Source organism: Mustela nivalis (genome assembly GCF_964662115.1).
Source record: "Mustela nivalis genome assembly, chromosome: 8".
Classification (NCBI taxonomy): Eukaryota; Metazoa; Chordata; class Mammalia; order Carnivora; family Mustelidae; genus Mustela; species Mustela nivalis.
This window is the reverse complement of record NC_139027.1, coordinates 119,595,529-119,619,039: the sequence shown is the minus strand read 5'-3', so window position 1 is coordinate 119,619,039 and position 23,511 is coordinate 119,595,529. Positions and strand designations below refer to the sequence as shown.

The 23,511-nt window shown below is 47.4% G+C and overlaps 1 protein-coding gene and 1 pseudogene across 2 annotated transcripts; both read left to right on the top strand.

Moving 5' to 3' along the window:
* Window positions 1-2,176: 2,176 nt before the first annotated feature.
* Window positions 2,177-19,755, top strand: SUN5 (Sad1 and UNC84 domain containing 5). Its single transcript, XM_082745976.1, is given in 15 exon segments — window positions 2,177-2,378; window positions 3,849-3,913; window positions 4,128-4,211; window positions 4,214-4,267; window positions 4,270-4,284; window positions 5,187-5,253; window positions 6,210-6,271; window positions 9,690-9,739; window positions 11,035-11,069; window positions 11,659-11,767; window positions 16,277-16,355; window positions 17,227-17,342; window positions 17,810-17,977; window positions 18,471-18,557; window positions 19,578-19,755. Coding segments are annotated over 15 exon segments (1,185 nt in total). The 5' UTR covers window positions 2,177-2,310; the 3' UTR covers window positions 19,704-19,755.
* A 571-nt stretch (window positions 19,756-20,326) lies between these two features.
* Window positions 20,327-20,729, top strand: LOC309872200 (NADH dehydrogenase [ubiquinone] 1 alpha subcomplex subunit 1 pseudogene; annotated as a pseudogene). Its single transcript has one exon. The product of its transcript is annotated as an NADH dehydrogenase [ubiquinone] 1 alpha subcomplex subunit 1 pseudogene (transcript).
* Window positions 20,730-23,511: the final 2,782 nt, after the last annotated feature.

The window sequence follows — 23,511 nt, the reverse complement described above, 5'->3', positions numbered from 1 at the left end:
CGAGTGTTTTCCCTGCAAACATGGCCTTTGTCAAAATGTTTCATCCTTACATGTGTGATGGGCCTGCCACGTAACCAGACTGCTGCCAACTGCTACAAGACCCTGGGGATGGGCCACTCTGGGGCCTCCTAGGCCAGGAGATCTGCGGAAAGAGGCCTGCTCTTTGGGGGTCCCCCTCATCACCCCAACCAGGCCTGGCCTGGCTCCAGAGGACATGGCTGCCCCAGGCCAGGGGGCTAACTCACTAACCTCTCCAGCCTGGTGCCTCTAAGCAGTCAGAAACGTGACCCTTTTAGGAGGAACAGGAGGCTAACTGAGCCCTAGTCCCAGCCACTGACTGAGCCCTGCCCCTGGTCACACACCGAGCCCTGACTCAAAGGGCAACAGACGAGAGGGTTGTCTATGTGTTTGTGCATTTACTGTGCACAGAAAGCAATAGCGTAATGGCAGGGAGAGCCCGTCTGTCCCTCTGCATGGCTCAGCTGGAGCATAGGCACAAAGGGACTTGGAGCCTTCCCCCCGCCCAGAGCACTTCATGGCTCCCAACGACTCCATATAGCCCCTACGCCAGGCCCAGAGGCCACGCCCATCCTGTGTTGGATCCCCACTAGGGTCCACAGAACTGCCAGGGACCACAGACACCAGCAAGCCCTCCCCTCAGAGCACGGAGCCCCCCTGCCCAGTGCTCCCTCACACCCTACTCCTGGCCTCCTGGCCCTCCCCGTGGCTGGGGCAAACAGCAGGCTCGGTGGGAAAGAGCACAAATATTGACCAAAGCCACTCTTGGTGTTTGCTCTTGGCATGAATACTTCCTCTTCCTCAACATATCCAGTGTGGGGCGCAGTGACTGACAGCCCGCGGACACAAAGGAGGGAGATTCTCAGCCCCTTCTCCCTACAGCAGTGGCCAGCATGGTTGGGTGAGCGCCTAAGACATGCAAGGCTCTCCACCAGCCGCTTTTGTCCTCCTCCCCCAGGACAGGAGTGGTTCTGTTCACCTCTAGAGCCAGTGCCTGGAACACACCAGATGCTCAGTGAGTATCTGTTGAATGAATGGATGAATGAATGAATGAACAACTGAAAGGCCCTTGTACCAATTCTGGGGGCAGCATTTCAGGGCTTCCCCTTCACTGAAGATTCTCAGAGGTACCATATGAGTTTCCTATTGCTGCTATAACAAATTGCTACAAACGCAGTGACTTAAAACACAAACTTATTGTCTTATATTTCTGGAAGTCAGAAGTCCAGCATGGATGTGGCTTAGTGGAAATCAAGGTATTGGCAGGACTTTGTTCCTTTCTGAAACTCTAGGAGAGGATTTGCTTCCCTGCCTTTTCCAGCTGCCGGAGGCTGCTTTCACGGGCTGCCTTAAGGCCTCATCACCTTCAAACCAGCAAGTTGGGGCTGAGGGTTCCTCATGCTTCCATCCATGTCCCTTCTGCCTCCCTCTTCCATTTACAGACCCTTCTGGGATAAGCCAGAATATTCTTCTATCTCAAGATCAGCTGATTAGCGACCTTAATCCCATCTGCAAGCCCCAGATCATCTTTGTTCTGTAACCTAACACAGTTCCACGTTCAGGTTCTAGTATGCAGGCCTTCCTGAGGGGCAAATCTTTGCCTTGTAGGCTAAGTTGGCCCACAGCAACTTAGCCTACAATTTCAGCAACTGCCACCCAGGGGCAAAAGGAGTTCCTTTTAGCTTCACAATCCAAATAAACTCTCCATCGGCAGGGCTGACGGAAAAAAACATAGCCAGACATTTCCACCCTGTTGTGCTTTTATTTGTCTCCAGGAAATGCAGAATTTTATTAAAATAACAGCATATGCAATATTCTGTGTTCTGCGAAATGTTCAGCAGTGAGCAGACCCACATATAAGATGCCTTGAAGCGTAGCCTAAGCAGGTGGCAAGTCTGGGAAGCTTGGAGCAGGGAAGGAGCTGGGGGGTGAGGGGCACAAAGAAAGCCTGGTCTGGGTATTGGAGCCTCCGCTCTGCTCCTGCCCAGCCGCTGAGATCCTGGCATGACCCTTCCTGGCCGGGGCCTCATCTTAAAAAGTGGAAAGTGGGTCAGAATGGGTTGGCCAAGGAGGAGTTCCGGAACCGAGCTAAGAGACAGAGCTCTCTCCCCCATCCCCCGCCCCCTGCTCTATGAGGTCACAATGCCCACAGCTCTACCTGACCCAGCGAGACCCCGTGCGGCCCCTGCCAGGGAATGCTAGGAACTGGCGGCAGCGGCAGCCACTTCTCCCTTGCCAACTCCCCCAGAGCCCCAGTACCATTCCCCCTCGATTTCCTAGAGAAGAAAATTGATGCCACGGTCCTCAAGGAGCCCCGTGGACCTGTGTGACCCGCCGGAGGATGTTGTCCGGCCCAGGAGGTGAGGACGGCAGCCCCCTCCCTCCTCGGTTCTTTGCAGTTTACCAAATGCTGGCCCTCGGCCCTCTCCCTGGAGATGAGCAGGCATTACTGACGGCCTTCACAGAGGCAGCAGCCAAGGTCAGGAAGGTTTGGTGGTTGCTTTCCTAAAATCTCCCCGCCAAGGGAGTGGAGGGGCAGTCATCCCTTCAACACGTGCTTATTGAGCACCTATTGTATGCGGGCACTGGGCAGGGTGCCGGGGACATGGGCTGCACCAGCCCCCACAGAGGTCCCAGGTTAGCGAGGGAGACAGCGGGTAGGTGGTGTAATGCTCACCTCTGCCTATCGCTGGGGCCCCCAGAAGGGGGCGTGTATATTCCAAAGGGTATGGAAAACAATCCCCTGCGTGAAGGGGAGAACTTACTAGAACTTCAGTGTGTATATTTTCAGCGCATCCTCTTTTAATTTCTATTACTTAGGAATATATGAACAGATTTGCACTTTTGAAAGAGTAAATCATATTTATGTGGTAATATATATATATAAAATCTCTTTTATTTATTTATTTGACAGAGAGAGATTGAGATCACAAGTAGGCAGAGAGGCAGGCAGAGAGAGAGGGGGAAGCAGGATCCCCGATGAGCAGGGAGCCTGATGCAGGGCTCGATCCCAGAACCCTGAGATCATGACCTGAGCCAAAGGGCGAGCCACCCAGGTGCCTGTGTATATATCATTTCTTAAGAAATAAACATAAATACATTGGAAGAGGGTGTAATAATAAATGTTCAGAGACCATTGTCTTAAGAAATTAAAAAAATGTGTTATCTCACACACCAAGAGTTCCCATGAGGTGGGTCGCTCCAGAGCACGTCAACTCCACGTGTCTGCAGTGTCCCCGAGACCCAGGTCCCCACTATCATTTTGCTCTCCCTGTTGGCCTCCCCACTGTGACAGCTCCAGCGGCCCAGAGAAGCCTGGCTGTCTAGGTACAAAGAGAACGGGACTTGCTTCGCGTGGGTCTCATTTTAACAACAAGAAAGCCTTTTCCGCAAGTGTCAGACCCCTATACCCAAGCCCACCCCACCCCTCACCCCTGCAGACCTCCCCTCCTCCCGACCCAATAAGCAGCAAGGCGCTGGGGGTAGGTTTAGAGCAGGCTTAGAGCAATTAGGATTATCGAAACTCACACAGGGTAGGAGGGGGACAAGGGGCCAAAATCAGCCTCCTGCCAGCGAGGGGAGGAATTGACTTTTGGGTGATAACCACTGGTGACTACCGCAGCAGAGTCCTCCTGCTGGGAGACCGAGCAGGTCTCAAAAGTCTCAAAAGAGACTTGGGTTTGGGGTCGGTCAGACTCGGTTGTGTTCCTGATTCACAGGTTGGGGGTCTCGGGCAAACTTCTCTGCACCTCATTCTCTCAATCTGGAACAGGGGGGCACCACGTTTCTTTAAAATTATAAAATGCGATTGTGAATCTTGTCATCCCCAGGGTCGCCCCAAGAGGCCGGAACACCTGCCGGGTAACAGAGGACAATTTGTCGAACCTGAACCAGAGTGAGCAGGGAGGGGAGGGGGAGCCCCGGGGTCTTTGTGAGGAGCAAGGAGCCGAGGCTCAGATACGTCCAGATGGGAACCCCGGGGTCACTCAGCGAGGGGCAGGGTGGGAAGCAGGGATGTCTGCCCCCAGCTCAGGGTGCTCCTCTAGTGTCTGCAAGGCACAGGGTCCCCAAGGCTGGCCCTGATATGACAGCCCCTGTGCTCTCTGCAGGTGATGCCTTCGTGTTGCCCATCCGCCTCAATGCCCCAGCCCCGGGCCTAACCCAGTGCCTGCTGGCCTGTGTGTGTATGTATATACTGAGAACCGCCCTGACCTTCAGCGTGGGCCAGAGAAAAGGGTCCAGCCACAGGTTGGCTGACCTGGGGAAGTCAGGCCTCCGCTTGGCTGCCGGGGAGGGAGGGAACTCTGAAAGTGTCAGGGGTGTCATTCCAGCCAGGATCTCTTTGGTGGCTGGAGAGAGGGTGTCGGAGGGAGACACGCCGTTTAGAGGTAGAGCTGTCGGGTGCTCCCCTACTCAACCACCTGCCCGGGCCCTGGACCAGGAGGCCATGGGTGACGTCATGGGAATGGTCTGATGTGATGCACCCTCACTTCTGGAACATGGTCTGAGCACACCCCAAAGTTCGGCCACCTGCCCCTCCACTTACTCATCACCCAGTCGTTTCTCGGAACATCTGTTGTAATAGCTGTGCACCCCGTTAGCTCAGCCAGCCAGCCATTCAATGAGTCAACCATCAGGTCCTCCCCAACCTTTATCTGCTAATATTCATACCCACCCAGTCGTCCACCTGCCCATCTTTCTAGCTAGCCTTCCATCAACTCATCTGTCTTCCTACTCAGCCAACTTCCAAGCTGTTGTCTCACCATTCTTCTGTCCGTTCATGTGTCTTCCCACCTACTTATCTATTCTGAACCCCAACTTTCTATCCAGTTCCATGCTGGGCAATGCAGGGCCCCCAGGGATAAACCAGACAGGGACCCTGCCCTTGAGAAGCTCCCAGTGTCTGGGAATGGGCAGAGGCACACCCCAGACTTCTTGTGCTCCGGAGTCACTGTGAGGTAGCCATTAACTGCCAGTCACAAGCCGGGCTCACCTCTAGGACCTGTCCTCCCTCAGAGCTGGTGCTGACCCATAAGCAGAGCAGGGTTACCCTGGGCTCGATTAGAAAATTGGGAGGGTCTCCCAGCAAGAGGGCCTCGCCCCCTGCAAGGCTTTGTAGAGTAAGAACAAGGGTGCAGCTGCTCACGGCTCTCCTGCCTCCTCCGCAGCCTGGATCACCTGTCTGGCCTGCTTCCTGAGGACTCAGGCTCACCAGATTCTGTTTAATACCTGCAGGTGGGCACGGGCAGGCGAGGGGAGGCTGGCAGGGGAGGTTGGGGAGTGGGGAGCTGGCAGGGGGAGGCTGGCAGGGGGAGGCTGGAGAGGGGGAAGCTGATGGGGCTGGGAACCATGGCAGCCCCCTCACTGGTTTGAACCTCCTCTTGATCACCAGACCACAGAAGACATCCCAAACCTGGCTTTTATTATATCCCCTCTCTTCAGAAAGTGACTCCCTCCTTTGCCTGCAGCCTTCCAGAATCCTTCCCCATGCTTCCTTTTTGAGCTGCCTCATTATGCATCTTGCTGTGGACCCACTGGGCCAGCAAGGTTAGGGTTCTTACCCCCTGAACCTGCTATTCCTGTTTCTGCCCCAGTACCTTGACACATGCTGTTTTTCCTGCTTGGAATGCAGGTCCCATCCTTTCCCTTCACCTTTCTGGTCCATGCAAACTCCTCCAAATTCCTGTAGAGCTTTCCACATCATTCATTCACTTAGAGTTTGCATTCCAAACATCTTAATGTCTATTCTGAACCCAGCCTTGACTCTCACCACTCCTGAGCTCCCAATCAGAGGAAGGCAGACAGAAACCCAAATCAGTGGTAAGAGGAGGAGGTCAGTGTTGACTCTGGAGGTCACAGAAGGAGGGGATGTTCATTTGTGCTGAACTCTGAAGGACGTGGTCACCAGGACAGAAAGAAAGGGACAGACAGTTCGCCGATAGAGAAAGGGTGTGAAGAGGATGTGGGTGACCACTGTCAGTGGATCTCTGATGGCCCCAAATACTGGGTAAGAGCTTTCTTTCCCCTGTGATGCTGCGTAGCCCCAGGACTCAGCCAGCGTCTTGGAGGGGGTGTCTAACTGCCCAGGGTGGGTCCTGCCCTGCCAGGTAGGAAAAGGGCAAAGGCCAGGCCAAGACTTGCTAGCCTGTGCAAAGCCCTTCTTCACATTGACTGCTGATTCTGTCTTCCAGATGCAAGCTGTTCTTCCAGAAGCTCATGGAAAAGACAGGTGTTCTGGTCCTCTGTGCTTTTGGTACGTTTCCAGGGCCCTGCCCCAGGTGGAGGTATCCCTGAGCTCTTGCCCAACCTGGGGAGGGAAAGAGTGAAGGCTCTGACACTGACTATGTCATCCTGGGCAAGACAGTGACCCTCTAGGAGCCTCAGTTTCCCCATCTGTCTAATGAGTGTTGCTGTGAGGAGTAAATTAACTGATGATCAAGGAAATTTTTGGAAAGCTAAGAAAAGCCTTGAAAACTGTAAAGTTCTCCCCCAACCATGACATGATAATTATTACCCACTTCTGAGTTTTCTGTGGCTCCTTCCAGCCACTGCTATCACCTCCCACATCATGGCTTTACTTTCCCAAGCAAAGGGATCTCCTCTCTCCACTCAACCATATTGGCCCAGGGACTCGGGGTTAGGGGATGGGTGTGGATTTCCTAGGAAATTAGAAATTCCTAGGAAACTTAACCTAACAAATAACATTTTTTAAAATAACAGCTTTATTGAGATATAATTTGCATACCATAAAGATCACCATTTTTCATGTGTCTAATTCACTGGTTTTTAGTATATTCACAAAGTCCTACAGCCATCACCACTATCAAATTCCAGTATTTTCACTACCTCCAAGAAGACTTATTCCTCAGTCCCTATCCATCATTTCCCATTCCCCCTCACCCCAGACCTAGACAACCAATCGCTAATCTACTTTCTGTCTCTATGGATTTGCCTATTCTGGGCATTTCATATAAATAGAATCATACGATACTATGGGGTCTCGGTGGTTTCTTTCACTTGTTGTTGTGTTCTCAAGGTTCATCCATGATGTAGCATGGCTCAGCATTTGACCCTTCTTTATTACTGAAAATATTCCATGTATGGATATGCCACATTTTGTTTGCCCATCTACTGTTTGATAGATAATACAATTCTTTCCGCTTTTTGACCACCATTAATAATGTTCCCGTGAGTGTTCCAGTAAAATGTTTGTGTGGATATGTGTTTTAAATTCTCTTGGATATATATTTAGAAGCAGAATTGCTGAGTTATGCAGCAAGTCTCTACTTAACTATCTGAGGAATTGCCAAACTTTTTTCCAAAGTAGCTGCACCATTTTACATTCCCACCAGCATGTATAAGGGTCCAATTTCTTCACATCCTCACCAACACTGGTTATTATCTGTCTTTTAGTTTAGCCATCTGAGGGTGGCAGTGGGTATCTCATTGTGGTTTTTAGTTCATTTCCCTAATGACTAACGATGATGAGCATCTTTTCAGGTGCATATTGGTCATTTGTAGATCTTCTTTGGAGAAATGTCTATTCAGATCTTGGCCCATTTTTAAATTGGTTTGTCTTTTTATTATTGACTTGTAAGAGTATCTTATATAGTCTGGATGCAAGTCCCTTATCAGATATACAATTTGCAAGTATTTTCTCCCATTCTGTGGGTTGTCTTTTCACTTTCTTGATGAGTATCCTTTGTGACACAAATTTTTTAATTTTTAAAAAAGATTTTATTTATTTATTTGAGAGAGAGAGTGAGCAAGAGAGAGAGAAAGCGTGTACAAACTAAGGAAGAGGCAGAGAAAGAGGGAGAATCAGAATCCCTGCTGAGCAAGGAGCCTGTTGAGGGGTTCAATCCCAGCACCCGGGGATCATGATGTGAGCCAAAGGCAGGTGCCTAACTGAGCCACCCGGGCACCCCAAATTTTAAAATGTTGATGAAGTCCAATTTATCTATATTTTCTTTTGTTATATATGTGCTTTAATGTCAGATGCAAGAAACTATCGCCTAACTTAAAGTTATAAAGAATTACTACCACTTTTTCTTCCAAGATTTGGATAGTTTTAGCCCTTACTTTTAGATCTATGATCCATTTTTGAGCTAATTTTTGCATATGGTGTGAGGTAAGGATCCAACTCCATTCTTTTGAATGTAGATATCCAGTTGTTCAATTTATTGAAAAGACTATTTTTTCCTTATTGAATTGTCTGGCACCCTTATTGAAAATTAATTGATCATAAATGTGAGGGTTTATTTCTGGACTGTTAATTTTATTCCCTTCATCTATATGTCTATTTGCCAGTACTACCCTGGATTGATTGCTATGACTTTATAGTAAGTTTTGAAATCCAGAAGTTTGAGTTCTCCAATTTCATTCTTCTTAAATTATTTTGGCAGTTATACTCCTTTACATTTCCATATGAGTTTTAGGGTCAAATTTTCCATTTCTTAAAAAAAGTCTACTGGAATTTTGAGAGCGATTGCATTGATTCATAGATGAATTTGGGGAGTAGTGTTACCTTAACAATATTAAGTTTTCTAATCCATGAACATGGGTTATCTTTCCCTTATTGATACATATATATCGCCATGTCTTTAACTTCCTCCAATTATGTTTTGTTTCTTTCAGAGTGCAAGGTTTGCACTTCTGTTTAATTTATTCCAAGTATTTTCTTCTTTGAGATGCTATTGCAAATGAAATTATTTTCTTAATTTCATTTTCAGATTGTTTATCGCTTGTGTTTAGAAATATAATTGATTTTCATATACTGATCTTGTATCCTTGCTGTTCTGACACTGAGCAAGACACCCAGTCTTAGATACTTTAGGATTCTTTATGCAAGGTATTGTCATCTGCCATTTATTTATTTTTCTTGACTAACTGACCTGGCTAGAACCTTCAGGACAATATTAAATAGAAATAACAAGAGTAGGGGCATCTGGGTGGTTCAAGTAGGTTAAGCATCTGCCTTCTGCTCAAGTCATGATCCAGGGTCCTGGGATAAAGCCCTACATTGAGCTCCTTCCCCAAGCAGGGAGCCCGCTTCCCTCTCTCCCTTGCTGTGCTCTCTCTTACTCTCTCTCAAATAAATAAATAAAATCTTAAAGAAAAAGAATAGCAAGAGTAGACATACTAGTCTTGTTACTTATCTTTGGAAGAAAGCATCCAGTCTTTTACCATTAAGCATGTTATTAGCTGCGGGTTTTTCATACATGGGTTTTACCAGATTGAGAGAGTTCCATTCTATTCCTGGTTTGTTGGTTGTTTCATCATGAATAACAAATAAGTTTTAAAGACGTTTAATAATGGCTTGAATGGTAGGATTTCAGGTAGCACAGAGATCATAAAATGCAGGGAATACCATCTTATTTTCTTCATCAATTATCCCCAGTAGAATTGGGATGGGGGAAGGAGATGGGACATGGATTATTTGGTTTATGTGAGACACTTTGCATAGATGATGTTGTTTGATCATGAAGTGGATATTACTGTTATTCCCATTTTACAGAGGAGGAAATTTAGGTATAGAGAGAGTAAGTTCTTCCAAAGTTGTGCAATGTTAGTGCCAAGGCTGGAATTTGAATCCAGATACCTTAATGCCAAAGCCCAAGCTTTCAACCTTTCATCTTAAATGGCTTCCTCTCATTCTCCTGTCCCCACAGGATTCTGGATGTTTTCTATGCACTTACCATCCAAAATGGAAGTCTGGCAGGTGAGTGTGCCTCTCTTCAGGTCCCACCACTGACTAACCTCACTCCAACCAGACAATGTTGCCTCCATCACCTTCTCTCACTCTCACCATATCTGGGCCCTAGTCAGTTCCTGACTCATCCCAGCCCCAAATCTCTGCCCCTGCCATGACACCTACCTGGAACCCATCTCTCCCACCAAAATGTGACTTTAAAAGGTCAGATACAATAGTTCTTTTTCTTACAGAAGGACTCTCCTGTCACTCACTCCCAGAGGTGACCTATCTTTCCTTTGCCAAGTCTCCCTCCTAAAGTGGGAGAGTGAGGATGGAACACAATTCTCTCTCTACACAAGGCAGTTTGTTCTGCTCAAATGAAATGAGACCATTTGCTTTGTAGTTCCTGGGGAGGGAAGAGGAGGAAATCAGTGGCCAGAGATTCTTGTCAGAGGACAGTAAATAGCCTCAGAAGGCCTAAAGAGAAAAGGGATCTGAGGAGTTTGTCCCTCCCTCTCCTCTTCTCCCCTTTTAGACTCCTTTATGTACTTCAGGATTCAGCTAAAACGTCACTTCCCTCAGAAATTACAGGTGGAGGTGATGATATTTCCCTTTCCTCCCACAATTTTCTGTAATCACGAATGCAATATTTTGTAATCATGACTGTTTTCCCAACTGTATTGGGAGCTCTCTTGAAGACAGAGCCAGGTCTGATTCATTCCAGTGAATGGGCTGGGGCACAGTGCTACTGCTGTCAATGTTGGTTGACTGATGATCAGATGGAAATGTGGAATGGAGAGAGAATGGATGGGAGAGTGGAAGTGATGAATTCAGGGAAGTGCGGAAATGGCTGTGGGGATAGATGGATGGATGAATGGGAGATTGAATGGATGAGAAAATGGACAGATGGAAGGGCAGATGTGATATACAGGTGGATAAATGGATGGAGGGATGGATGGTTGGATGAAATGGATGGACATATGGTTGTTGAGAGGTTGGATAGATGGGAAAGTGAATGGTTTGGTGAAAGGGTCAATATATAAGGTAAGTTATATGGACAGGAGGGTGGGTGAATAAGGAAATTTGGATAAATGGAAGAGTAGATGAGTGGGAAATGTTTTTGGATGGAATAGTGGATGGGTGGAAGTGGGGATGGATGTGGATGGATGGATTTAAAATGGAGGTTATGTTGGGTTTTGGATAGATGGTAGGTGGGTGAATAGATAAATTTATGGTTGTGGGAGAATGGATGGATAAAGTTCAATTGGGCCCAGATTAGGCCATCTGAAAAAGATCCCTTGCTTTCCTCAATACCCTACCAGGATGACAGCATAAATAGTCCACTGCAAAGCTTGAGGTAAGAAGAATCTGCTAAATAGTCCTATTATCACCTAAAAACCAGAACTATATCTAGGGCCTGTGATGTATTGCCTAAGATTGTGGGCTCTGCCTTCAGACCAACCTAGATTTAAATTCCAGCTCCCATACTTCCTACCTGGCTAAACTTTTGCAAGTTACTTCACCATCCAAAATGGGCCTTTGACTTCTCATTTATGAAATGAGGTTAACACCCACCTTGCTCTGGGTAATCATGAAAATTAAAGAAGATGCAAATTGTTCTGAATAATTCCCTGCCTAAGGTTAGTGCTTAGCAAATGGTAGCTGAGTAGAAATTTTAGCCAACAAGATACCACCTGGTGGCAGCATCCTTAATTGCAAATAAATACTCAGGAATATTTGGAAGGAGTAAGTTGAATTTTAAAATATTCCAAGTAGGAAGAGGAGTATGAGTAGTATTTCAAAGATAAGAACCTGATGGATATGCCAGGAAAGTGAGAAAATGTGATGCTAATTCTCTGTGGGCTGACTGACAAAAGTAGAAGCTGAGAGTGACAAGAGCAGCATCACAAACCAGTTGGTCCATGTTTTAACTCCTTCCTCTTAAGAATGTACCAGGAGAAGGTACGGCATCACACTGGGGAAATCCAGGACCTCCGAGGTAACATGACCCAGCTCATTGCTAAGCTCCAGTTGATGGAAGCCATGTCAGATGAGGTGAGATACTGGCCATTCTCTTCCCAAATATTTGACTTCTCTCTTTGTTTAATGCCTTGTTTCATTTCTCAAGTTTTGGTGGAACACATCCCCCAATAACTTCCTGGAAGAAAGTGAAATAGGAGACCTATTAATTTACTTAGAACTTGCACATTTGAAAATATCTTTATTTTATTCTTGCCTTTGATTGATAGTTTGGCTGGGTATAAAAGCCTTGCTACAAAAGTTTCCCCTGAAAATTTTGAAGGAATTCCACTACTGTGTTCTAGTTACACTGTTGCTGTTGAGAAGTGTAATAGTGCTAGTATTGGTCCTTTGAGTATGGTCTGTTATTTTTTTCCTATCTCTGGGAGTTTGTAGGATGTTCTTCTTATTTCCAGTGTTCTATATTTAACCTGTTTGGGGTGGGGTTGCTGAGCTTATTGGATCTATGAGTTGATGTTTTTCAATAGTTTTTTAAATTTCTTAGCTATTATTTCTTTCAAAAATTTTTATTTATTTTTTTGACAGAAAGAGACCGACAGAGGGAACACAAGCAGGGGGAATGGGAGAGGGAGAAGCAGACCTCATGCTGAACAAGGAGCCCAAGGCAGGGCTTGATCCCAGGACTGTGGGATCATGACCTGAGCTGAAGGCCGATGCTTAATTACTGAGCCTCCAAAACACCCCAGCTATTGTTTCTTAAAATACTGTTTCTTCCCCATTATCTATCTCCACTCCCAGGACTCAGTAACATCTATGCTAGATTTTTAGAGTGTGTTCCATGTGATTCCTATGCTATTACCTGGTGTGTTTGGTTTTCATTCTTTTTCTCTATATGCTTCAGTTTTTGATGTTTTCTATTCACATTTCTTCAGGTTCACTAATGATCTCGTATTCTGTTCTGTCCAATCTACTATTAATTTTTTTCTCCAGTAAGTTCTTAATTTCATATGTTGCATTGTTTAGTTCTGGAATATACTTTTGATTCTTTTTCATAAATTTTAATTCTGTGTTGAAATTCTCCAACATAATTCTCCAATAAATTTTATTTTCTTTTATTTAACATATTATCATAGTTATTTTAAATCCTTGTCTGCTAAATCCAATATTTGGATCATCTATGGTCTTTTTCTATCGTCTGTTTTTCTTTGGAGTTTCAATCGTATGGTCTTGTCTCTTCATGTCTAGATTTTTTGTGTGTTTTTCTGGACATTGTATATGAAGGAACTATATGCTCCAGATATAAATTATAACTTCAACTAGAAAGCGTTCTCCCTTTTCTTTGTAAGGAAGATGAGTACTGTGATCACTTCTATGTAGACCTTCATTCAGCTGATTCAGACCTGGATTACAATTTATGAAAGATTTAGTCAGAGGTTAAGGGTAACCCTTCAATATCCTACCCATGCAGCTTCAAACTTTTGGTAGATCTCTTATTGGGAAAGACTGACCACATGTTTGAGGCTTCCCAAGTCTCCAATTTTGTCTTCCAGCCTTGCATCAATGCAAAATCTCTGACCCCAGGGGTAACCTTCTCTGACAGGGACAAGCTTGGATTCTTAGCCTTTAATTGTGCCCATGATTGGTTTAGTCCTTAGGTGCAGCTACAGCTTCTCAGTATTGATTCACCACTCCTTCTAAGGCAGTGGTTCTCAGAGTATGACCCCCATACCAGCAACATCAGCATTACCTGGGGAAATACCTGAAATTTGAGTTAATGGGCGCCCCTCCAACCTACTAAGGATGGGAACCAACAATCTATGTTTCAACAAGCCCTCCAAATGATTCTTATATATACTAGGAAGATGTTTGTAAGGCTTTAATCTCTTGCTTGGGTTTATTTGAGGTCCCCTCACTAAATGGGACTTAGTTTCCCAAACGTTGTGAAACTTGGAAGTTTTACTCTTTCAGAAGTTTTCAAGTAGCTCTTTAACCTCTTCCATAGTTCTGGGTTACAATTAACATCTTATGGGGAAAATATTCAGGTTTGAGGCTCATCAAGTTTCCACTTTTGTCCTTTTAGTCCTTTGTGACTATTAAAATCTTTGCTGCTTTATCTTTCACCAGTAGCAGCCCTTATTCAGCCTAAGCCCACGTCTTCAGCCCATGCCCAGAATTAGCAAATGCCCTCAGGGATTAAAATATTGTCAGGAAATTTCAGAATGGTTCTCTCCTCTATAGAATTTTAATCCTTCTTGTCCTCATTACTCCCATAGCTCAGTGGTGGCTTTAAAATATTATTTATAGACTATATGGCTTTTCCTAGTTGTTTTCATAGTGGAAGAATTGATCCTCTTTAATTTACTAAATCTTACCAGGAAGCCCTGCATCTCACCTTACATCTTAAATGTCATGATAGTGTGCTTATGGGCTGGCTACCCTTGGGGCCATTACAATGTGGATATTCATGTCTTTTAGCCCTAAAAAGTCTTCTTTACTCATGTGATTAAATGGGTATTTTCCCCACAGCCATATCTGTTTTATTCTCATTTTTTAAACTCCTATTGTTTGGATGTTAAATTTCTGAACTCATCTTCTGTTTTCTTCCAATTCTCCCTTTTTTCTTCTCTTTGTTCTGAAATTGAGAACATGATCTCAACTTTGCCTACCAAAACTTCTACTGGGTTTTTTTTTTGTTTGTTTCTGTTAATATATTATGAATTCCCAAGAATTTTCTTTTTTGTTTTCTAGGTGTTCCTTTTCATAGATTTCTATTCTGGATGAAATATATTTTCTTACCTTTTGGGGGTTTGTTTGTTTGTTTGTTTGAAGATTTTATTTATTTGACAGAGAGGGAGGGGGAGCAAGCACAAGCAAGGGGAGTAGCAAGCAGGGGAGAAGCAGGATATCCCTACTGAGCAAGGAGGCTCATGCGGGGCTCCATCCCAGGACCCTGGGATCATGACCCGAGCCAAAGGCAGCCACTTTAACCAAGTGAGCCTCTGAGGTGTCCCCTTTTCTTACCTTTTGGAGGTTAAGCAGGTCATCAAACTTTCCAAGTTTCCACATCAACAAAACAAATCATAATAACTGTCCTGTAACACCGTGGCTAGTCTGGTTACTCTTGTCACACAGCAAACTACTCCAAAACTTGGTGATGCAAAACAATCATTTGATCACTCTCAGAGATTCTGTGGGTCAGGGATTCAAGCAGAATGCTATTTTGTTTGCCACTGTTCCACAGTGTCTGAGGCCTCACCTAGGAAGACCTGAAGGCTGGGGTGACTTGGCAACTCTATCTGGACCCATCTGGAAGCTTTTTCACTCACATGTCTAGAAGTTGATATTGATTATCAGTTGGGAACTCAAGGCTGTTGATGAAAACACCCATACTTGAGCTCTCAGTGCTGTGTGGTCTTCCTCACAGCATGGTAGCTGGCTTCTAAGAGTGAGTGTCCCCAGAGGACCAAGTAGAGCTGTAGCCCCTTTTAGGCTTAGTCCAGAAGTCACATGGCCTCACCTCTACCATAGCCACAGGCCCACCCAGACTGAAGGGAGGAAACTTTAGTTTAGTATCAAAGTTGTATTGAAAGAAAAGTGTGTCACAGGAGACTTTGCTGCGGCCATTTTGGGGAAATACAATATACCACAGTTTTCAAGAGTCAGATACAAATAATAGCCAGCCTTTCCTGAGCACCAACTAGGTTAAGTGCTTACAGGCTATATCTGGCAGGAGAGCTAGTAACTAAGAGCCCAAATGCTGGAACCGAAGTGCCTGGGTCTGCATCTTACCAGCTACAGGACTTCACATGAGCTACTCTGTTGTTGTTTTTTAAGATTTTGTTTATTTATTCATGAGAGACAGAGACAGAGATAGAGGCAGAGGGAGAAGCAGGCTTCCTGCTGAACAGGGAGCTCGATGCGGAACTCGATCCCAGGACCCTGGGATCACAATCTGAGCCAAAGGCAGATGCTTAACTGACTGAGCCACTCAGGTGCTCCCCTCCACGCTCCCTTTTGTCCCCTAGTATTTTTATCTTTAAAAATAGGGGTGATCATAGCACATACCTCTGAGGGTTGTTGTGAGGGGCTGAGAGTGAACACATGGGACACGGAGGACGGTCCTGGCACACAGGAGCAGTCTTGTAAGTCCTGGCTGTCATCCCTACAGTAGCAGGAGGGGGACATGAGTATCGTTCCCGTGTTCCAGACAAGAAGGCCCGGATTCAGAGGGGGCGTAACTAGCCCCAAACCCCTCAGCAGTGAAAGTCTGTCTGACTCCAGACCCCCTACCGCTTCACTTCACCCAGAGTTCCGTCCCACGTGTGACACCCTGTCATGGGGCATGTGGAAGCACTGAGGAAAACCAGTGTGGAGGTGGGGTAGGGATGGCTCTATGTCACCTGGGCCTCCTCACAGCGCAGCGACTGGGGGAATCTTGTGCCAGGACCAGCCACCGTCTCCACAGGCAGGGGGAAACAGTTAAGGACAAGGGAGTTCCTGCAGCCGCCTGTCACCTGGCGTGAACACACGCAGGGACGTGATCTGCGGATGTCAGCACACAGCTTGTGTTTTCTACCTCCTCAGCAAAAAATTGCCCAGAAAATAATGAAGATGATACAAGGAGATTTTATTGAAAAGCCAGACTTTGCCCTAAAGTCTATAGGTAAGTGAGTACCCCCTCACCTCCTCTCCCCCTACTAATCTGCCTTCCTCAAGTTTCCCCAGAAGCTCTTCAGATGATAGATTTCTGTTCGGGTCTGATGCACTCTCTGCTACTGGAAAGTTCACGGTCAGAGCTAGCCTCTGTCCCCCAGATGATTTTCTTGCTACAATTTTCTGTTGTCTCAAAAGGGGAGCTAAGGCAGGGAGAGGAGGCCCCCATAACCCATCTACCCATTCACCGTCCTCCAGACCCAGAGGCCAGCAGAGCCACACCTGCCCCACGCCGGGGAGTCCGACCACATAAAAACCAACAGAGGCTGATTGCAAGTGGGAATCAGTGCTGTGGAAAACCAGAGCAGATGGTGTGGGGAGAGGGGCCCCGGGCAGAGGATTGTGCGGGAGGACCTTTGGGTTGCGACCTGGCCAGGAGGGAGAAGTATTTCAGACCCAGGGGAGCGCCTGTGATGTTACCCCCATGTGACACAGCAGGAGCACAGGAGGGGCATAAGGAAGAAGGTGAGGTGGGGCGGGCAGGGTGGACTGGCTGGCTGGGCTAACCCAGACCCAAGGGCATGCGGGGTCAGAGGGCGTTGGCTTAGACTCTTAGGGCAGGAGTGCCCTCCTCTGTGGAATAGTCCTAACAATAGCCGTGGAAATAATGAGGTTGACATCAATGCGGAGGGAAGGGCTTTGGTGGACTAACTCATCTCCTCACATCAGTCCTGTGGGGTGAACGTTAGTATTCCTATTGGTGCGACTCTTCTTACTCCCATTTCCCAGAGAACACTGAAGTCCAGAGAGGGCCAGTGACTCACCCAAAGTGCTCACCTGGCTCCTGGTCTGAGCCCAGTCTGACCCTCCCTCCCATACAGGGGCCTCCATCGACTTTGAGCAAACGTCAACCACGTACAACCACGACAAGGCTCGCTCCTACTGGAACTGGATCAGGCTGTGGAACTACGCGCAGCCCCCAGACGTGATCCTCGAGGCAGGGGGGATTGGGGGGACGAGGAGAGAGAGGCAGGGGTGTGGTCAGGGTTCTGGGAACAGGACCTGGAAGCGGACATTGGGGGTGCGCACAAAGCGGGTGGGGCCCCAGGGTTGGGGGAGAGGTAGGAACAGGAGACAAGAGGCAGGGGCAGGGAAGGGCGGCCTGCTTTGGCACTGGAAGGAGCCCCCGCACCTACCCCTCAAGACTTGAGGGTCAAGGAACCCTCACAGCCCCAAGCAGGCCCCTGCCCTCCCTGTGCTGGGCTGAGGGAAGGCTAATTCTGGCTGCCAGCTCTCAGGAGAGCTTCCTGGAGTTGGTGGTGTTTGAGCTAAGCTTTGTCGATGGAAGGATCTGGCTCATCCAGGAGGCAAAGGGCAAAGGAGGTCCAGGGAGCCAGGGTGGGACGAGAAATTCACCTTCACCCACCCACCCAGCATAGCCCCCACTGCACCTGCCCCTTCCAGCCCAACATGACGCCTGGCAACTGCTGGGCTTTCTCGGGGGACCGAGGCCAGGTGACCATCCGACTCGCCCAGAAGGTCTACCTGTCCAACCTGACACTGCAGCACATCCCCAAGACCATCTCGCTGTCAGGCAGCCTGGACACCGCTCCCAAGGACTTTGTCATTTACGTGAGCATGCCCCAGCAGGGAGTGAGGCTTGGCTAAGGGGACAGCCTCTTATGATGGGACTCTAGGCACTCCGTCTGCACAATCCAATGTGCTAGGGGGGCCGGTTGGGGCTCTGTTAAGGCTGAGGGTGACCAGGTTCTGAGTTGATCACAGCCTTTGAGGTTGGAAGACAAGTAACTACCTTATTTCAAGCCAAGCTTTTCAGAGCCAGTTTGGTCTTCAGATGCCATTAACAAGGAAACTGAGGTCCAAAAAGGGTCAGGGAAGCACCCAAATCCTACAAGTCAATGATAGTTAGGAGAGGACCCTCGGGCTTTTGATTCCCAGTAGAGTGCTCTTTCCTAACCAATATTCTGTCCTGCAATGGAATGATGCCCAACGAGGTAGGGAGTTCCCCATCCTGGGAGGTATGCAGGTCTCGGCTGCAGAGGGGCAACATCCTCTGAAGGCTCTGCCCGTACCTGATACTTTCTCCTTGGTTCTGATTCTACAGGGCATGGAAGGCTCTCCCAAAGAAGAGGTGTTCCTGGGGGCATTTCAGTTTCAGCCAGAAAACATCATTCAGATGTTCCAGCTCCAGGTAACTGAGAAAAGCAGCCCGTGTTGAGCACATATTGAATGTACACATGTGCAGGGCTTTCTCCAGGGAAACCCTTCTCACCCCCGGGTGTGCACAACGGTCACCGGCCCACGTGACAAGCGAGGAAACTGAGACTCAAGAGTGTGGAGCCACTGCCCAGGGCAAAAAGTGGGATCCTGAGGAGATCATCCAGCTTCTAGGATTACATCATTTCCCCCAGCCTGCCTGCTGCCGTTCCTCCAGGGACAGCAGATGTGGAACAGACTGCTGCTGGCTTCCAAATTAACATCTCCACGCTGGGAGGCCCCGTCATCAGGTCCTGATCTAACAGAGGCCTGAAGGGGCGGAAGCTGGGAACAGCAGCAGGACTATGAGGGATGGATGGTAGAATGGCGCGGAGACTCAGGCTGACACTGACCCAAACCCCGACCCCACAAATCTGCGTGATCTGGGCCATTTCCTTCTTTTCTGGGCCTCAGGTTCCCCTTTGTAATTCCCTAGAAGGTTCAAAGCATCCAGTGAGATCTCAAAGGCCAAGACCCAGCTTTTGCGCTGGACTTCACCCCTGGGCGGGGGGGAGCCCGGGGGGGTTGCAAAAAGAGGAGGAGGCAGCTCTCACTGAGCGAATGTCTACCAGGTGGCAGGCCAGTTAGCTCCAGGACCTTGTTTCATGCCCACAACAAACCTAGGAAGCAGATATTACTCCTTCCATCCTACAGAGAGGGGAAACTGAGGCCCCACAGGGGGCAGCGATTTGCCCTTGGGTCCCGCAGCCCTATGTGCCAGGGCCCGACGGCTGGGATGCTTTCTCAGTCACAGTATATCGGTCCTTCTGGCCTCAGCAACTTCCATCCCAGTCCCTGAGTATCAATTTCCTGTGTGGCTTCAGGATAGTCCATTCTTCTTTCTGAGCCTCAGTTTTCCCACCTGTGAAATGGGAGAGTTCTCTTCCACCCCTAAACATCCCTCTGGACAGACAGAGTAGAAGCCAGTGGCTCCATGTCTGCGAGTCTCTTCCAGAACCAGCCTGCCCGAGCTTTTGGGGCTGTCAAGGTGAAGATATCAAGCAACTGGGGAAACCCACGCTTCACCTGCCTGTACCGAGTGCGTGTGCACGGCTCCGTGACCCCACCTAGAATGCCCTAGAGAGCACCCGAACCAGAGCCCCTATCCCCAGAGAGATTAAAGTTTATTCTTCCCAGCCTAGCCCAAGTCTGAGTGTTTTTTGGCGCCAGAGGGATGATGGGCTACCACGTGGTATCTGAGGCCATGGTTCAGAGTGTCCTGGCCCCCTTACAGGAGCTTCACGAGGCCCCATTTCACAGATGCAGACAGTGAAGACTCCGAGCAAAAACTTGCCAGAGGTCGCCACTCACAAATGCAGCACCAGGATTTAAAGCTAGGCAGTCTCCCGTCTGTACCTAAGCCATCTCCCTGTCTTCACATCCCCTGGCTCTGCCCCTGACTCAACTGTGACCTTGGGTAAGACCTGGCCCTCCCAGGGCCTCAGTGTACCCGTCTGTACAACAGAACAAGATTGGTGGCTGTTGTGTCAAATGAGGTGGGGGATTGGATGTCCCACCCTTGCCCACCACAGAGTATTCCATCACACAGACCATCTACGGTGTGACATTAGACACAGGACACACACCCTCCCTGGACCTCCTTTTTCCCAGGTATCACATATCTATTCCATGTTGGGCCTCCAGAGATGATAAGTAAACATAGTAAAAAGAACCCACAGAATGGGAGAAAATATTTGTAAATGATATAGCTGATACAGAATGAATATCCAGAGCTTTAACCGGGCCGGGAAGGAGGGTTTTGGCGTTGGCCGCCGCGGTGCGATGTGGTTCGAGATCCTGCCCGGGATTGGTGTCATGGCCGTGTGCTTGGTCATCCCCAGCATAGCCACGGCGCACATCCACAGGTTCAACAATGGGGGCAAGAAAAAAAGGGTTGCCTATTATCCATATCAGTGGAGTCTGATGCAAAGAGATAGGCGCATCTCTGGAGTTGATTGTTACTATGTGTCAAAGGGTTTGGAGAATATCGATTAAGGAAGCATTTTCCTGATGGATGAAAAATAACTCAGTCATGCTCATCTAGCCCTTCTAAAGGTTATGCAGTGTATTAACGGAGTGCATAATAAAAAAGTAAAATTTAAAAAAATGAATATCCAGAATATAGTGAGACTCCTAATATAACCACAACAAGAAGAACCAAATAAATAAATAAATAAATAATGGGTGAAAGACTTGAATAGACATTTCTCTTTAGAAATATACGAATGGGGTTACCTGGGTTGCTCAGTCGGCTAAGCAGCTGCCTTCAACTCAATGATCCCAGGTCCTGGGATCCAGTCCCACATCGGGCTCTCTGCTCAGCAGGAAGCCTGCTTCTCCCTCCCCCTCTCCCCCTGCTGTATTCCCTCTCTCTGTCTGTCTGTCAAATAATATAAAATCTTTAAAAAAAAAACAAACAGACAAACTGGCTGCCAAATACACTTTTTAAAAATATACAAATGGCAAATAAGCACACTGAAGGTCACTAATCATTAGAGAAGTCCAAATCAAAACTCCAATGAGATACCATCTCACATCCATTAGGATGGTTACTACAAAAAAAAAAAAAAGTGTTGGTGAGGAGGCGGAGAAATTAGAACTCTGTGCGCTGTTGGTGGGGACGCAAAATGACACAGCCACAGCGGAAGACAGCAGGGTGGTTCTTCAAAATATTAAAACTAGGGGCGCCTGGGTGGCTCAGTGGGTTAAAGCCTCTGCCTTTGGCTCAGGTCATGATCCCAGGGTCCCTGGGATCGAGCCCCGCATCGGGCGCTCTGCTCTGCAGGGAGCCTGTTTCCTCCTCTCCCTCTGCCTGCTTCTCTGCCTACTTGTGATCTCTCTCTGTCAAATAAATAAAATCTTTTTAAAATATATATTAAAACTAGCATTGCCGTTGGATCCAGCAATCCCACTGCTGGGTGCACACCCATAAGAACCAAAAGCAGGCTCTGCAAGAGGCATCTGAACACCCATGCTCATGGCGGCATCGTTTGCAACAGCTAGAACGTGGAAGCAGCCCATGTGTCCGACAGCCGGTGAACAGACAAAATATGACATGTACACACCATGGAATATTATTCAGCTTGGAAGAGGAAGGAAATTCTGTAATAAGCTACAACACTGATGAACCTGGAGGACATTATGCTAAACGAAGTTCCAGAAAGACAGACGGTATGATTCCGCATACATGAGCTGCTGAGGGTGGTCCAATTCATAGAGACAAGAGGTAGATTGGTTGTCAGGGCCCAGGAGCCATGGGCCGGGGAGAGTGGGGAGCTAATGGTTTAACTGCAGAGAGTTTCAGTTCTGCAAAACGGAACGAGCTATGGCAATGGTGGGTGGTGATGGGGACCCCTGATTAAGAATATAGTTAATACCACTGAGCTGTAACCTTTAAAATAGTTAAAATGGTAAATTTTGCTATATGTATTTTACCACAATAAAAATTCTCTCTCACACACACAGCTATTAAAAATACCTTAAATCCATTAATGGAGAAAATTTGGGATACTTCAGAAACTTAAGAAAATCCTATAAATTCAGATAGCACATTCTATCATCACTGTATACTGTGAGAAGTGCAGGTGTAAATTTTTTGAAGTTTCTCTTCCCTAAAGCAGGCACTCGTTTTGCATGCATGATCTTTGCCTTAGCTGAGTCCCACCTGTTTACTATTTACTCAAGAGCTTATGGAAGTACTGAAAACAGTATCCAGGGTTATTACCTACTGTGGCTCCAACCACAGAGCTCTCAGCACAGAGCATGGCACACAGTGGGCACTGAGTAAATGATCACCAAGGTGATTGTCAACCTCCATCCCCAGGCATGCGATAAGAGGCCCAGTCCTCTGGGGAAGAGTGTGGTGACAGTGCCCCTAAGCAGGACCCCAGAGTGGCAGACAGGCTGACAAAGCTGGAAAGGGCCCAGGGAATGGAGCCTACAAGGGAGGGAATTCATCCAGGAAGGGGCAGGCAAGTACAGATGCTGGCAAGGGTCCAGCTGGGCATTAGGAGGATGGATAAATCAGAAATATGTTGGTCTCCTGGGAGGGCACCCTGGACTGGCACCTGTCCTGGTGGAGAATCCGTCCCTCTGGCTATCCGCCAGGCCCCTCACCAGCACCTGGCCCCAGGACCTGGCCTTCCATGGTCTCCACAGTGGGATGGGTTCCCAGGGGTCCCCTCTTACTCCTGCCACCCCCGGGCCGTTATCAGCAATTTATGGACCTGGTAGACAACCTGGCATTGTTTCCATAGATTTTGTTTAGACCCATTCTTGGGATTTAAAAACCACACCATACTGAGATTTGATGAAAAGCAGAGCCATAGACACCCTGCTTCTTCCCACAAATGCCCTTCCCAGCCTCACTCAGGCATTCATGTTTTCTTCCAGTCATTTGTCTTTGTTGAATGCGTATTTTGTTCAACAGTTATTTTTGAAAACTTTATGTAGTTAAGTCTTTTCCTTTATAGATTCTAAGTTGTATGCATTTCATGAAGAACCTGTCCAGTTCCAAGATGATAGCAATATGCTCCTACATTTCTACTGATTTTATTATGTCTATGTCTCTCTCTGTATATGACATATAGAATAGATATGTGATAGGTGATGGATATTGTGCACACACACAAGTTTCAGAATGATAAAAGCCCTTTAGTGCAACTGGAATTTATTTTTGTGCATGGTGTGAGGTAGGGATCTGGTTTAATTTTTGTTAAGTGACTACCCAAGGCCACAGTGCGGTACCATTATTGAATCCATTATTGAATAGACCATCTTTCCTCTGCACCTTGGAAACAGAGTCAATGCACGGCTTCTGGTCTCTCTCTCACTTCATGCAGCCCTCCTCCTCGTCCTGCACCAGCACCATACCCTTCGAGTTAGCTTTG